The sequence below is a fragment of the Ipomoea triloba genome, chromosome 10 (assembly GCF_003576645.1).
Source record: "Ipomoea triloba cultivar NCNSP0323 chromosome 10, ASM357664v1".
Classification (NCBI taxonomy): Eukaryota; Viridiplantae; Streptophyta; class Magnoliopsida; order Solanales; family Convolvulaceae; genus Ipomoea; species Ipomoea triloba.
In genome coordinates this window covers 20890272-20904031 of record NC_044925.1, presented here as the reverse complement: position 1 = coordinate 20904031, position 13760 = coordinate 20890272, and the positions used below count along the sequence as shown (strand labels likewise).

The 13760-nt window shown below is 34.4% G+C and overlaps 2 protein-coding genes and 1 long non-coding RNA gene across 3 annotated transcripts; 2 read left to right on the top strand and 1 right to left on the bottom strand.

The window, feature by feature from the left end:
* The first annotated feature begins 2038 nt into the window (after positions 1-2038).
* LOC116032878 (protein LTO1 homolog) lies at positions 2039-2818 on the top strand. Its single transcript, XM_031275618.1, has one exon. The coding sequence runs from the start codon at positions 2153-2155 to the stop codon at positions 2567-2569; it is 417 nt and encodes a 138-aa protein (XP_031131478.1). The 5' UTR covers positions 2039-2152; the 3' UTR covers positions 2570-2818.
* A 2111-nt stretch (positions 2819-4929) lies between these two features.
* LOC116033638 lies at positions 4930-6261 on the top strand. The gene is made up of 2 exons (XR_004100883.1): positions 4930-5036; positions 5506-6261. It is a non-coding gene; the product is annotated as an uncharacterized LOC116033638 (long non-coding RNA).
* Positions 6262-11138: 4877 nt separating this feature from the next.
* On the bottom strand, positions 11139-13401 carry LOC116032467. The gene has a single exon (XM_031275044.1). The coding sequence runs from the start codon at positions 13317-13319 to the stop codon at positions 11253-11255; it is 2067 nt and encodes a 688-aa protein (XP_031130904.1). The 5' UTR covers positions 13320-13401; the 3' UTR covers positions 11139-11252.
* Between the last annotated feature and the right edge of the window lie 359 nt (positions 13402-13760).

Here is a 13760-nt window from a genome sequence, read left to right as displayed (position 1 = left end):
AAAAAAAAAAAAAAAATAGTTAGTTTTAATTAAAAAGATTTAGCATAACATCATGCCAAAAAGGCACTTAGGAAATCTAAAATTACTCTTTATAAATTACCATTTTTTTTTATCTTTTTGATGTTATATAATGATTTTCTACTTTTGTAATGAAATCTAATATTACTCCTCATATGGTGTGGTGTTGCAAGTAAATATCTATTGAACAAATTACTCCTACCTTTATGGGAGCAGTACAAATGAATGGGGTCTGGTAACCATATTCTTCCATAGCGCCTTCCGGGTAACAAATAGACTCACTGTATTTACAAATTAAATAAAAAAATGTAATAAAATGTGTATTTACAAGTATCACAGTTGTGTGAGACCGTCTCGAACAGTTATGCCATAAACTAAGGTGGACTCGGGTCAAAATACACAACTTATATACTGAATGTTCACAATTTTCATAATGAATTTTCTCAATTTAAATTGTGAACATTAAGACATTCAGTATGTAAACTGTTAACATTCAGTATATAAAATTTTGAACATTCAATATGTAAATTGTGCTATAAACGTTCAGTATATAAATTGTGTATTTTTTGATCCGGGTCCACCTTGCAAGATGGACCCGTGATTACATTGCAAAGTGGACCCGAATCCACAGAATAATTTGCAGACCATCTCACAGATAGGTTGCGTCAATATGCAAATGTAATACTTATAAATAAAAAATAATATAATACTTTTGATGGAAAAAGTAAAACTTTTACATCAAAATGTAAAAATATTACATTTGTTCTCAAAAATATTATGTTTTTTTTTTTTATAAGTAACAAACATTTTATTCTTAAATAGTATTACATCTGTTAATATAAATATTACATTTCATCTTGATCCAACCCGTCTCATGGACAAGGATCCTAAAACAATCACACACAAATTTTTACCTAATAACAATGAAATATTTGTGATAGATGGTGGTGAAGATCGATGATTTCAGTGAGTATGCATGTTAGTATTGAATTATATAGGTAAGGGATAGGGTAAGGCCGTACATAACCCACAAATAATAAAGTTAAAAATTTATTGGCAGAAAAACTCAAATCTTTGTGTTTGCGTTTTTTTTTTTTTTTTTTTGAGTGCTTCCTTGTTTTGCTTGCAGGTTGGTTACCCCTTGTTCACTAACCATGTTAGTTTTTTAAATTTTGAATGGACGTGCTAAATTCAATTGATGTCGATGAACTGTGTGGTCCACACAGTTGTGTGAACCATGGTCCATGCAATAATTTGCCTTCTAATAAGTCTCGGAAGTTTTGCCATAGTAAGGAGGATAGGACGACTGATCAGGTTCATTTATTGAAATCCACTTTGTCCAGTTTGCTTGGGTCAAGGAATTTAGAGGGGTTACTTAGCTTGAGGGTCTCATCACAGTTGCATCATGCGGACCCGAGCTCTGACTCGAAGTATGAGCCGAACTTAGGATGGTCAGATCATTTTGATGATTTTGATGATGAGGATTATGTGGAGCAGATTAAGCATAGGCTCAGGGGATCTAGAGCAAGCAGTGAGTGTGAGAGGCGTGCTCACTTTGAGTTTAGATACAAAATTTGATTTTTCTACGGGTTTGTCCCCACTTATACTTGAGACATGGTGCGGTCCAGTCTCTTTTCTTGTATTTTTGGTGTCTTAATAAAATGGTTTGATTTTTATTTAAAAAGAAAACCTAAACCCTAAAACCACCCTAAACCCTCTCGTCTATCAAATCATCAAGTGAGATTCTGAGTATACTCAAGTACTGTCAAGTATTCTCTTTAGTTTATAAAACGATTTTAAAAATTTTCAAATATTCTCTTTAGCTTATAAAATGATTTTCAAAATTTTAAGTATTCTTTTTAGTTTATAAAATGATTTTGAAAATTTTTAAGTATCTTCTTTGGTATATAAATTTATTTACAAAATTTTTAAGTATTTTCTTTAGTTTATAAAAAGATGGTGATTTTTAAATTTTAAAGATGATTTTTGAAATTTTTAAGTATTCTCTTTAGATTATAAAAGGATTTTCAAAATTTTCAAGTAAAACAGTTGGAAGTTGGACATTTGGCGGGCGGCTTAATCGGATTTCATTGCCACCGCTTCTCTGAACACGAATTCTCGGCCGGCAAATACAATGGAAGAAGATATCTTCGACTCATCTCTGAATCTAGAGGACACGCATTACAAGCAAGGATACTCTGATGGTTACGCCGACGGTCTAGCCTCCGGTGTAGAGGAAGGCCGCCAGGTGGGTCTCAAAACCGGGTTTGAAGTCGGATTTGAATTGGGCTTCTACAGAGGTTGTATCGACGCCTGGATCTCTGCGATTCGCCTCGATCCCACTTGTTTCTCGCCTCGAGTGCAGAAAAACATCGTGCAGATGGATGAATTGCTCCGGAAGTACCCTATATCCGACCCAGAAAATGAATCTGTTACTGATATCATGGACTCTTTGAGGATGAAGTTCCGAGTTATCTGTGCCACACTGAATGTGAAGTTGGAGTATGAGGGTTACCCTAGGGCTTCCGGTTTTGAGGATACTGGATTTTGAGGGTACAATCGTTGTGAAACACTGCCTGTATATTGTGCTTTTAAATCATTTTGTAGTTTAGTGCTTGTCTTTCTAGTTGAATAGTTATAGTTCTCAAACAGAACTACTTTGTACTCTCTTTATCAATTTAAGAATATTAGTTCTTGCTTGTTCTGAAAATTGAATGACATTCAGCATCTGAACACTGTTACATGTTTGTCAATAGTGAGTTATTAGATAATCAATGGCGTATATAGCTGCACACGTGTACTTGGATTACAGTTTTGTGATGTTTATGTTATTATGAAGACCATGTCTGATTGTGTAAAAATTGTAAGTCCAACTATTTCCTATTTCATAATTGTTCTAAGCACAACCATATTCTTGTTATTCTCTTTGGATCTCATTTAATGTTATGTTCATGACTCAATTAAATACGCTTTTTTCAGCTTGTCTACTGTTTACACTTGCAGTAGTTGTCCAGCGTGTAGTATGGCCACATGGATTATGTGCGATGTGAAGAAACTATCTTCTGTGTTCTAATCTTACTAACTGTGTTTATAATATGATGAGGAGAATATTCTTGGATGGGAAACATATTCTTATACTTCTATCTCTGTTTAATCTCTTCATGTTACAGACAGATAATTCGCTATCTTCATATATCTCTTGTCATTATTTCAAGATTTCAACTGGCAATAGTAGAGGTTTCACTGGTTCAAGAAAAATTATTGTCCTTGATTTGATAGCTGCTGTCTCTGTTTCTCTAGTTGTGTGATTGTACATCAATTCATCAAAGGAGCTGCTTGATATATACTATACCTAGCATCCTGGATATCTGTTCCTCGTAGCATGTATAATGCAAAAGTTTGGATAAAATTTGTATATTTCTTTGTTCTCTTTGTTCTTCAGTTTCCAAAACTAAAACCTACCTCGATTGACTGTTTTTGTAACTATATGCTCAATGGTTGGCAAAACTAAAGACCTCTTAAAATATGCTAATCCCATTTTGTTGGTTCTATTGCACTTCTCCTGTTTCTGCAGGTCTCAAGCCTAAAGCTGTAACTTTATTTGCAATGGAAATGATAATTTTGAAGACCCGGGGTGCTTGATTTGGATTGACATGATTACAAGTAAGTAGTTGTATTCTTGGTCTGCCCCATATGATTTAATTCTTGATGATACATTTGTTTGTCAATGAGAGGGTAGGGTCTGGTGAACTACTATAGGGGTAAATTTAGAGATCTGGATGCAAGTGATTTTGAATACATGACGTTTGTTCATACCTTAACACTTGGGTTGGTTGCAGCTTTCTTCAAAGGGTTATGGAAGATGGGTAAAAAAAACACTTGAGAGGTGCATATAAATCTTGGATATTAGTGATTTAAATTATGCTGTTTCTTTTGTAGATTATGTTCTTGGGATCATGCATGCTATGAGTTCTTAATTATGTAAGTCAGTTTTTTTTTTTTTTTTTCTTGTTTTCCTGATCTTTGGTGGAAATTTCCATGCTTTTCCTTTCATGTGCAAGTTTATCTTTGTTGAAGCAATTCTTCCTGTTTCCTTAATCTTGAACTTCCCTCTGTCCCTGGTGTGTGAAAATTTTTTGGTCTGTAACTTCTGTTTGTTTTTTAATTTCTTTCTGTAAGTCCAACTATTTCCTGTTTCTCTCTGTCAAACTCTTAATATTGACAGGGAACTAAAGACAAAATATCTCGCAGTTCATTTATTCAGAGAATAAATGAATTATTTCTTATTTCTCTGTCAACTCCTTGGATCAGAACTCCTTTCACTCTCTCCCCATCTTCTCTGTTAATTGTTCTTGGGTTGGGTTGGGTGGGTTGCATCAAGGTCAAACATGTTCAGCAGAGTTAGTAATACCAATTTCTTTTACAGTATTAGTTTTTTCTTGCAGAAATTTATAGGCTTGTTTATATATGTATGTGTGTGTCTGTGCATATAATAAAGGAGTTGATCTGAAAATTGTGATGGTCTACTGTTTCTTGAAGGTTGAATTTTGTTTGAACAGTTTCCCGATGTTCCTAATTTATGGTTGTTATAATTATATCCTGCTTGCTGCCATATATTTTCACTACTATTATAATCCCCAATCACATAGAAGAGGGTGGGTAGAGAGCAGAATTTAAAAAAGCCTGTGAATCATGGTGTTCAGGGTTAGTGAACTCAACCGTTTCGTTTGTTCAGGCATAATGGATTTCGACTTATAAAGCTTTTTTTACTATTCCAACAGCTTTTGATTTAGTAAAATAGGATTTGTTTTCCTTGATGCTGTAATTTTATGATTATATATATATATATATATATATATATATATATATTTATTTATTTATTTATTTATTTATTTATTTATCATCTTTCAGGGGTGAAATACTAATGGAAGCTAAGGAACATGGGAAAGAAAGGCAGGTGGTTTTCTGTCATCAAAAGAGTTTTCACACCCAACACTTCCAAGGATATGCAAATTCATGTAAGCAAATTCCCTGTTAGATGCAACCTCTTTCATTAACTAAATGTATCTTTTAGATGCAATAAGATTGTTACCTTAAACATTAAAGATGATAGCTGCTGTTGTTGTTTGGCTCGATCTTCACCCGGCCTACTCACATAAAGGGGAGTGTTTTCTTGATAGACAGACAGGATTGTTTACTGTTCCCCATAATGATGTTCACCTGTGTACATTCTTTGATATAGTTCTTATTATGGACGGACATTGTTAGTTATCAATCAAATATTTCTGATGTAAAATAAAATCTCTGGATGAACTTTTATCTATCGTCATTGAAATTTGTGAATTTTCAGGAAACCCTGGCCTTGCCCTGATAATCTTGAAAATGCTTCTATTCTGTCTAAATGAATAATACAGATGAGCATTTATATATATGCTCTCGATCTCTGCTGCTACCTTTCCATTACCCAAGTATTTTAAAATTTGTCAGGCATCAGAGAAGAAAACTTCTAAGGAAAAGAAAAGGAAGAGTACTAAAACATGAATGGAGAGAGCAAATCATTTATTCCACTCTTCAGAGACAAGCAGTATTGAGAAGATATTGGCCGGGGGAGGCAGATGAACAGAGACTACTTATTCCTTTCTCCTCTGAACAGCCCAGAATTTCATCCGGGATGCCAGCCTCTCCACGGATCATTTCACCAAGAGCTACTTCTCCCCATGATTATTCTCATAGCGCTGTTTCTCCATGGTGCTCACTCTCCTCCTAAGGTCACCTCTCCAAGGGCTGGCTGCTTCTCTACGAGTTACCTCACCGCGGGTTGCTTCTCTAAGAGTTACCACTCCACAAGCTGCTTCTCAGCGAGCTGCTTCTTCTAAGTCAAACCGGCACTGCAAAGAAGTGAACTATGTCCATAGACCAGAACCAACTTTACAAGTGCTTCATGATGTCTCAGCAACCAGGATCCAAGCAGCCTTTAGGGAGGGGTTATATGGGAATCTTCTACTTAACTAATACTTGGAGTGCACCATATTTAGGTTTGGTTCCACTACTCCCCCTTTGTCCCACCCAATCAACCTACCACTTCATCTAAAAGTGAAAAACCCTTAATGGACCAGAATAGAGATTTGTCTCCATATTATGAATTGAGCACCAACTACTTGTTATAACTAAATTCACGATTACCATGAGCAATAGGATTTATGTGTTTATAAGTTGAGAGATTTCCATGGTCCTTGAACTTAATTTTTAGCCATGCCTTTAGTGAAGCTTTCAATGTTGCCTTGAACCATTGGAATTTTGACTGTTTTGGTTTGTGTTATTTAATGTGCTGCTGATGCCATGTTGGATACTTGGATCATAGCAAAGTATCAGCAATATAATGTTTTAGTTCTAGTTTTGCTTAATTGTAAGTAATGTTTCCTTTACAGCTTTACTTGAAAGGTCTGTGAAATCTATCTTCTATCAGGTGCATCTTACTCCATCACACTGACAATTCAGCATTTCTGCTAATAAAATCTTGGAAAATTATCATCTGTTTCCAATTTTCAATCTTCGTACACTTTTAAGTATTATTCTCATCATAGTAAAATAATTATTTATATATATGCTGACGAAAATAAGAATAGATTTCCACAAAAATATAATGCTTAAAAAGACTATACATTTTTTTTTTGAGAGTAAAAAGACTATACATTTTAGTACTCAAAAAAAAAAGACTATACATTTAAAGTAAAAGGAACAAATATGCACACTTTTTAAATTACTTTTGGTAATTGCTGATGCAATTAAAAATTTCCCATTAAAGAAGTTGAACAATGGGAAGGAAAGTGTGGATTCATTTGTGTGATTGGATTTCCCATTAAAGAAGTTGAACAATGAGATAAGAAATCCAATCACACAAAGTGTGGATTCAACTGTTTCTATGCCAGCTATAGTTGGGAGGCAACCATTTAACTCATTTGTGTGATTGGATTTCTTATCCTTGTCTAATTCTTCTTTGTTAACATCTGTATTAACCATTTTGAGGTTGCTTTGTGTCTTTTCATGTATACCTACCTACCTGAGTGTGTATTTATTTGGTGATATATGTTGATGTACAATAATATAGATAGTAGGAAATGGTGTTTCAAATGCAGACAATTCTTTCAAAGTTTCAGACTTCAGAGTGCAAAATATGTACCCTTTTAGTAATCCATGTGACCATGTCTGTTGTTCCTAAAGATTGTACCAAACTTGTGCCACTCTGCATTTTTCATATTTCTTTGTGGGAAGCATCAATTTTTTCCTCGGTCGTTGCCACATTTGGTCATACTTTTTAAATTGTTATAAAAGGTAAAATTTTATGATTATGAGATCTTTTTACAAACTAGTAAATGTTATTGTAGCATTATTGGGTTTGTGTTGGATTTGGGACCTAAAAAATCATCATTGGGTTTGTAGGTACTATCTTATGTTCGGCTCGTTCAAGATTAAGTTATCCTCATTCTTATAATTTACTTTCTTTTAAAGTAACCTGACATAAGTCATGTCATTATTTATTAATTAAACTTTTTTAAAGCATGACGTGACTTGCAATCCATGCAAGATTTAATCTGTGCTCATGCAATCTTCTCTCACTTTCAAAATATCATATCACAAAATTTACAATTATCTACTATTTACTCTCCCTCTATGCAATTCTCTCTCCTCTTTCAAAAATAGTCCTACTATCACATTAACTTATAAAATACTATCTTTTATTATTATTAATAATATATATATATATATATATATATATATATATATATATATAATACCCTCTCTCTCCTCTTTGCAAGGCGGAATATTACGAAGTAAGTTTGTAAGAGAGGTACATAGTATTATTACTCATACTAGTGTTTTACCCGTGCGATGCACGAATAAAATTATGTTATTATGAATTTAAATAAAAAATTTAAAAATATATAAATATTTTAAAATGTACAATATAATAATATAGTTGTAACTCTATATATTTGGTATCTATTTTCATAGCATATAAAATTTAAATTTAAATTTTGTATAATTAATAGAGTCTCTAATTAATTATGTACACATTTAGATAAATTTATAGAAAAAATTGACATAATTAATTTCATTTATTCCTAAGTGTATTTCATATATATTATAATTCTAACACTATGAATAATAACTAAGAAAATTATATTAAAAAAAATGTAAATTTTAATTTTTGTATTAGTAAATTTAAATTCTAATTGGATGCATTTCCTTAATGATTCTATAATACGTCGTATATGCAAACAATATCTATTAATATGTATATAGGCAAAATCTATAATATAATTTCCGTAATTATAATATATATTGATGGATTTATAATTAAAATAATCACATTTAAAAATTAACAAAATTAGCACTTTAATTTTGTATGATTAATATAATGCATAAATATAAGTATGTATTTTAAAAATTTTCTAAATAGTTATGAACACATGTTTTTTTAATTTTATAATTCTATTTTCTTAAGTATATTTCATATTTTATTACGTATAATTAAAGAAATTGATTTAAAAATTAAAAGAATTTAATTTTTAAATTTGTATGGATTAATATAGTCCCTAACTATATTACGCATTTAGGCATATTTTTAAATTTTTACTTAAGAGTATGAGTTTAGAATTAAATATAGAATTAAAAATATATATCTAAATTTGAATCAAATGAAATTATTTCACTTTTAATTTTTTAATTGAAATTCAAAACAAATAAAAAATAAAATTAAAAATATCTGTAATATTAAAATATTAAATTAAATATATTATTTCAATTATATGTAAAAAATGTTAAATTTGATAGAATTGTATATATCAATTTTTTTTTATGAAAAGTGTATATACCAAATTTAATATGTAATAATTAAGGTGATTAGTGTTAATTAAGTTTTTTTTTGAATATAGTGTTTTTTTTTTTTTTGACAAATTTTGAATATAGTGTTAATTAAGTTGATTAGGGTGTAGTATTTATTGACCTGAACGTTATAATCCTGAAAAGGTATATCTTTAAATTCATATAAAAAAATTTAGGAATTATCAATTAATACAAAAAATGTTATATTGTCCAATCCCTGAAAAGGTATATTTTTTAATTCATACAAAAATTTATAGGAATTATCAATTAATACCAAAAATGTTATATTCTCCAAATATTTGATATTACAAAAATGTCATTGAATTTGGGCAGGAAAAATATTTATTATTTAAATATTTAATATAAAAATATTATTCGTGCTTTGGTGGTCCTTTCTTGTTCCAAAGCCTGTATTTTGCTATGGATACACACTGCTTAAGCATCCTCTTTAATTTGTTCTACTCGAAATAAGAAAAGTTTCTTCACTTTTGTCCTCAGGCAATGTGATGCATTTATGTTTTTACTTCTGCTACTCTCATATGTGCCCGAATCTTCTCATTCTTTTCTAACTGTAGACAAACCCACTACTTATACTGTAGAAATAATTGCACTCATAACTATTTATCTAAATAATATACTACTTGCCTTTGAAAGAGTTAAAATTTGCATGGCAGCTAAAAATGAATCTTACATTCAAAGTTTGGTCGAATTCCACAGTTGATTCAATTTTTTGATAACTTTAATGTATCTACATTTTTCTTTTCTCAGTTTAATCTTTTTTCTTTTTCAATGTAGTATTGAAATGAGGGAGCAGCTGATCCACATGAGCATCCCAAACTGTACAATGTAGTTGATTCTCACTAGAGAAGAAAAAACAAATTATAAAAAAAAAAATAGTGCACATAACTTAACATAAACTGCATGAATAAAGAAATAGGAGTACATTGCATCTTCTAGGACAAAGTCAATGAGCCTAACCATCCGCCCACCAATATTCCTCTGTATATCTCTACCACTCTGCCAATGATATCTACAATAGCAAATCTCATCTAGAATAACAACACATTGCCTTTAGATAGTAAAACTCTAAGATGATAAGCCATTGTCCAAAGCAATTTTCAAGCTTTGCCATCGTCAGTTGAAGTAGCAAACAATAAATCTCAACTATAATGGGCAATGTCGGAAAGAAACAATGGGCAATGCCCCCAAGTTCCAGCACAAGCCACAACTCCATGACACCATACAGAGCCTAACAAATCCATAAGGAAACAGCAAACGAAAGACAAAACCCATTGGCAGAACTCAGCCACGCCGGACCATCTTGAACTTGCAAAATCACCCACCAGTCAACCGTTCAAATAAACAACACCAACTCAAACGCCATAGTCAACCAAACTCATTAAAATCAAAAGGTTCCCAAAAATCCATGGTTGAAGCGTGAAAAAAATAAAAGTAAGTATAGCAGAATGTAATGTCGGAAAATCTCACCACCAATAGCGCCGACGGGATCCTCCAAACCAACCGCTCACAACTCCATGAAATAATAACCTTAGTTGGGTTGTGAAGATGATGGGTTGTGTATGGACATATAGAGTGTATTTATACACAATGGATGAGATCAAGAAAGGTAAAAGCTTTCAAATTTTAATTAATATAAAAAACGTTATAATCCCAAAAAAGGTATATCTTTGATTTCAGACAAAAATTTATTGGAATATTTCATATTCTTTCCTTGTTTATCATTTTTTTTTATCATACAATGACGAAGTATTACGCGGAAATATCTGACTGAGTGTAATTAATTTTAATTCTCAATGACATTTTTATTTACTATTTTATCATATTATGAAAATATATATGGTTAGTCAATAAAATCAATGATTTTTATTAAAATAATTATGAGTTTGGTTTTACAAAAATGCCCTCCAATTTTGGGGGGAAAACTCTGGGAAAACTCTTGCTAGGCACTTTTGTTATTATATATATATAGATATTGATTATATTAGCTAAGTGAGAAGAGGGAATTATATTCCCATGAATATTGCTCCAAATATGATGTGACAGACATTTAATATTCTTAAAGAATAATATATGAAGGGAATCCAACATTAGAATATAGTATTCAAGAGTCTATATTACCTTAGTAACATGGAATAACTTAAACCAAACACCCAAAAAAAAAAAAAAACACCCAAAAAGTTTTATTTTTATTTTTTGAAAACGAAAAACCAAAAAGCTTTATTTGATTCTTTATTAACTGTTTGATTAAAATAATTTTAATTTTAATTTTTTTTTTTTTTACATATTGTGCATGATTGCATGCCACAAGACTACAAACTTATGGACTGTTAAAAATCAGGGTTAATCCACAAGGGTTCATCAAATTTCCCTTTCAACTTTTCACCGCTCTTGCCCAAGGAGAGGCGAGCCAAGTCCAACTCAGCTTTGGGGTGCCACGCTGGCGTGCCATTCTCATACCCATTCCACGTCAGCCTCTGCAGTCCCGTCCCGTCTAACCTCATCATGTATAGATCACCGTAGGGCTGAAACTGATTGGGTAGCGACACCGGCTCCGCCGTCACGCCGCCCAAGTTCGCCGTGAACAGCAACCACTCACTGTCCGAACTGAAACACACATGATTCAGTCTCTCTCTGTTCACCTCCTCCGATCCTTCCGCCCCTGCCACGTGGATTCTACGCAGACCTGTTCCGTCCGGACGAATCACGTAGATGCTAAAACACTCGGCGTTGCCTGGATTGTGTCTGTTGGAGGAGAATGCGATCAATTTTCCGTCCGGTGACCAGCTAGGCATGGTATCAATCCAAGCTCCATCTGTTAACTGCCGGATTCCGCCGTCTAATTCGCCGTTGAGAGAATCGATTATGTAGAGATTCTTGTGGCCGGACCGGCCAGAGCGAAAGACGATGTGTTTTCCGTCAGGCGAGCAAGACGGAAATGCGTTATTGCCGGTGGCTTCTTTCGTCAAAACCTTGATTTCCACGGGGATTTCGTCTGAATGATCATCGTAGTCAGTCAATTTTGAAGGATCGAAAGTGAGACGAGCGATCTGCACTGTGGCTTTTACAGACTCGAATATAGGCCCTATTGAAGTGAAAATTACGCCGTTCTCCGTGGGGCTCCAGGCGTTGCCAAACGCCGTCCGGTCTTTTATCAGCGTCCATCCTCTAGATCCATCTGACTTGATAATTTTGAGGCGTGAATCGGAATCGAAGCCGGGATTAAACGCAATAAAATCTCCAGAGGGAGAGAAGGAAGGGAATGAGCCGTTCAATCTGAGCATCCGAAGAGCGTTTACTGGAGACCTCACAGGGTCCAAATGAGGAATTATGTCCTCCTGTAACGATTCTCCCCTGAATCGATGGTAACTGAGCACAGTGGATCCCGGAGAGAGAAACGGGTTGTAATGGTGAGTATTAGGGTTGAGTAATTCAGTGACCGGATAAAACTTTTGGGATTCAACGTCAAAAATCTCAATATGCCGGTAATTATTGCCTCGCCGCCTAGTAGCGGTCGCGATTCTACTACAATTGTGCATTGCTGCAGGGGTGAAGCAGTGCACGCCGGGAGGAGTGACTCGAATAGGGGAAATTTCACACGGATTTGCAGAATCTCCAGAAAATGTAAAATTTTCCGGCAGATCAATCCGGAAAATGCTCCACCACCCGTCGTCGGCTTGGCGGTGGAAGTAGATAGTGGAATCGCCGGACCAAGTAGGCCAACCACCGTGTTGGCAGAGAAGAGTTCGGCTAGCGGGATCGGATTCCCGGAACACGACGATATCCGTTTGGAGATCGCGGAACTCACCTGCCCAGGGACGAGACCCGTAAGATGCAACGGCGATGAATTCGCCGGACTGAGAAACGGAGGGGCTAAAATCAACTGCACCGTACGGCGTCAACCGCGTGATTTTATTTAAACCTAGATGGGTGGAGTAAAGAGCAGACCAGCTCTTGAACACTCCCTTGGGCGGCTCATGAGCAGAAATATAAATCAGCCGTTCATCTCTGACGATCGGACGGTCATGAAAGAGGGCTTCAGAGGGGGAGAGTAACTGCTGCGGTTTTCCGGCGGCGGCGGAGCGATTCTCTTGCAAGTAAATCCGAGGCGAGCCGGATCTCTCGGAGACAAAGACAAAGGTGTCTCCTTCATCGAGAAAGTGGCCGTTGAAGTTAATGGAGACGCCGTCGGTGAGGCGGTGCTCGGAGGCGGGGCGGTCCTGTTCCAAACTTGACGGAAGTTGAACGGAGAAGATATCGAAGCCGTAGTGAGATCTGCCGACGGTGGAGAACACAATTGTTCCGTGAGGATCCATTATCTGTGGTTTAGAGATGCGAAGAGAAGAGAGGATTTGGGTACATAAAGGAAAGAAACGGTGAGAGATTGCGTATGGCATGACATCGTCGTCGCCTCTGCTATGCTTTTCTACAATCTCCGGTAAAGGGACACGTCAAAAGCATATCTGTTGGCAAATGCAATTTCTAAGTTTGCTACTGATGCATATAATATTGATTAATAGTATGCACTAGTCAAAGTAGTCATCCAAATTATGTCTTTTTCCCTTTTATAATACTCCGTAATAAGTTAAGTCTTTTTCACGAGTAAATTAGGGAATTAATAATTGTTCTTGGGAGACAAGTTATAGACTGATTGTTATACGGTATGACTTTTTTTTTTTCCCCAAAATGTTGTCTCAACCTCAAGGGTTCCCACGTCTCGATCAGAAAAAATATCTCCAAGAATGTAAATCATGGTAACTCAACAGACTGGACCTTTGTTTACTGTGCGCAAGGTATTAAAGATGAGAGAAATTCAAAATTATTATCTAAAGATGTAC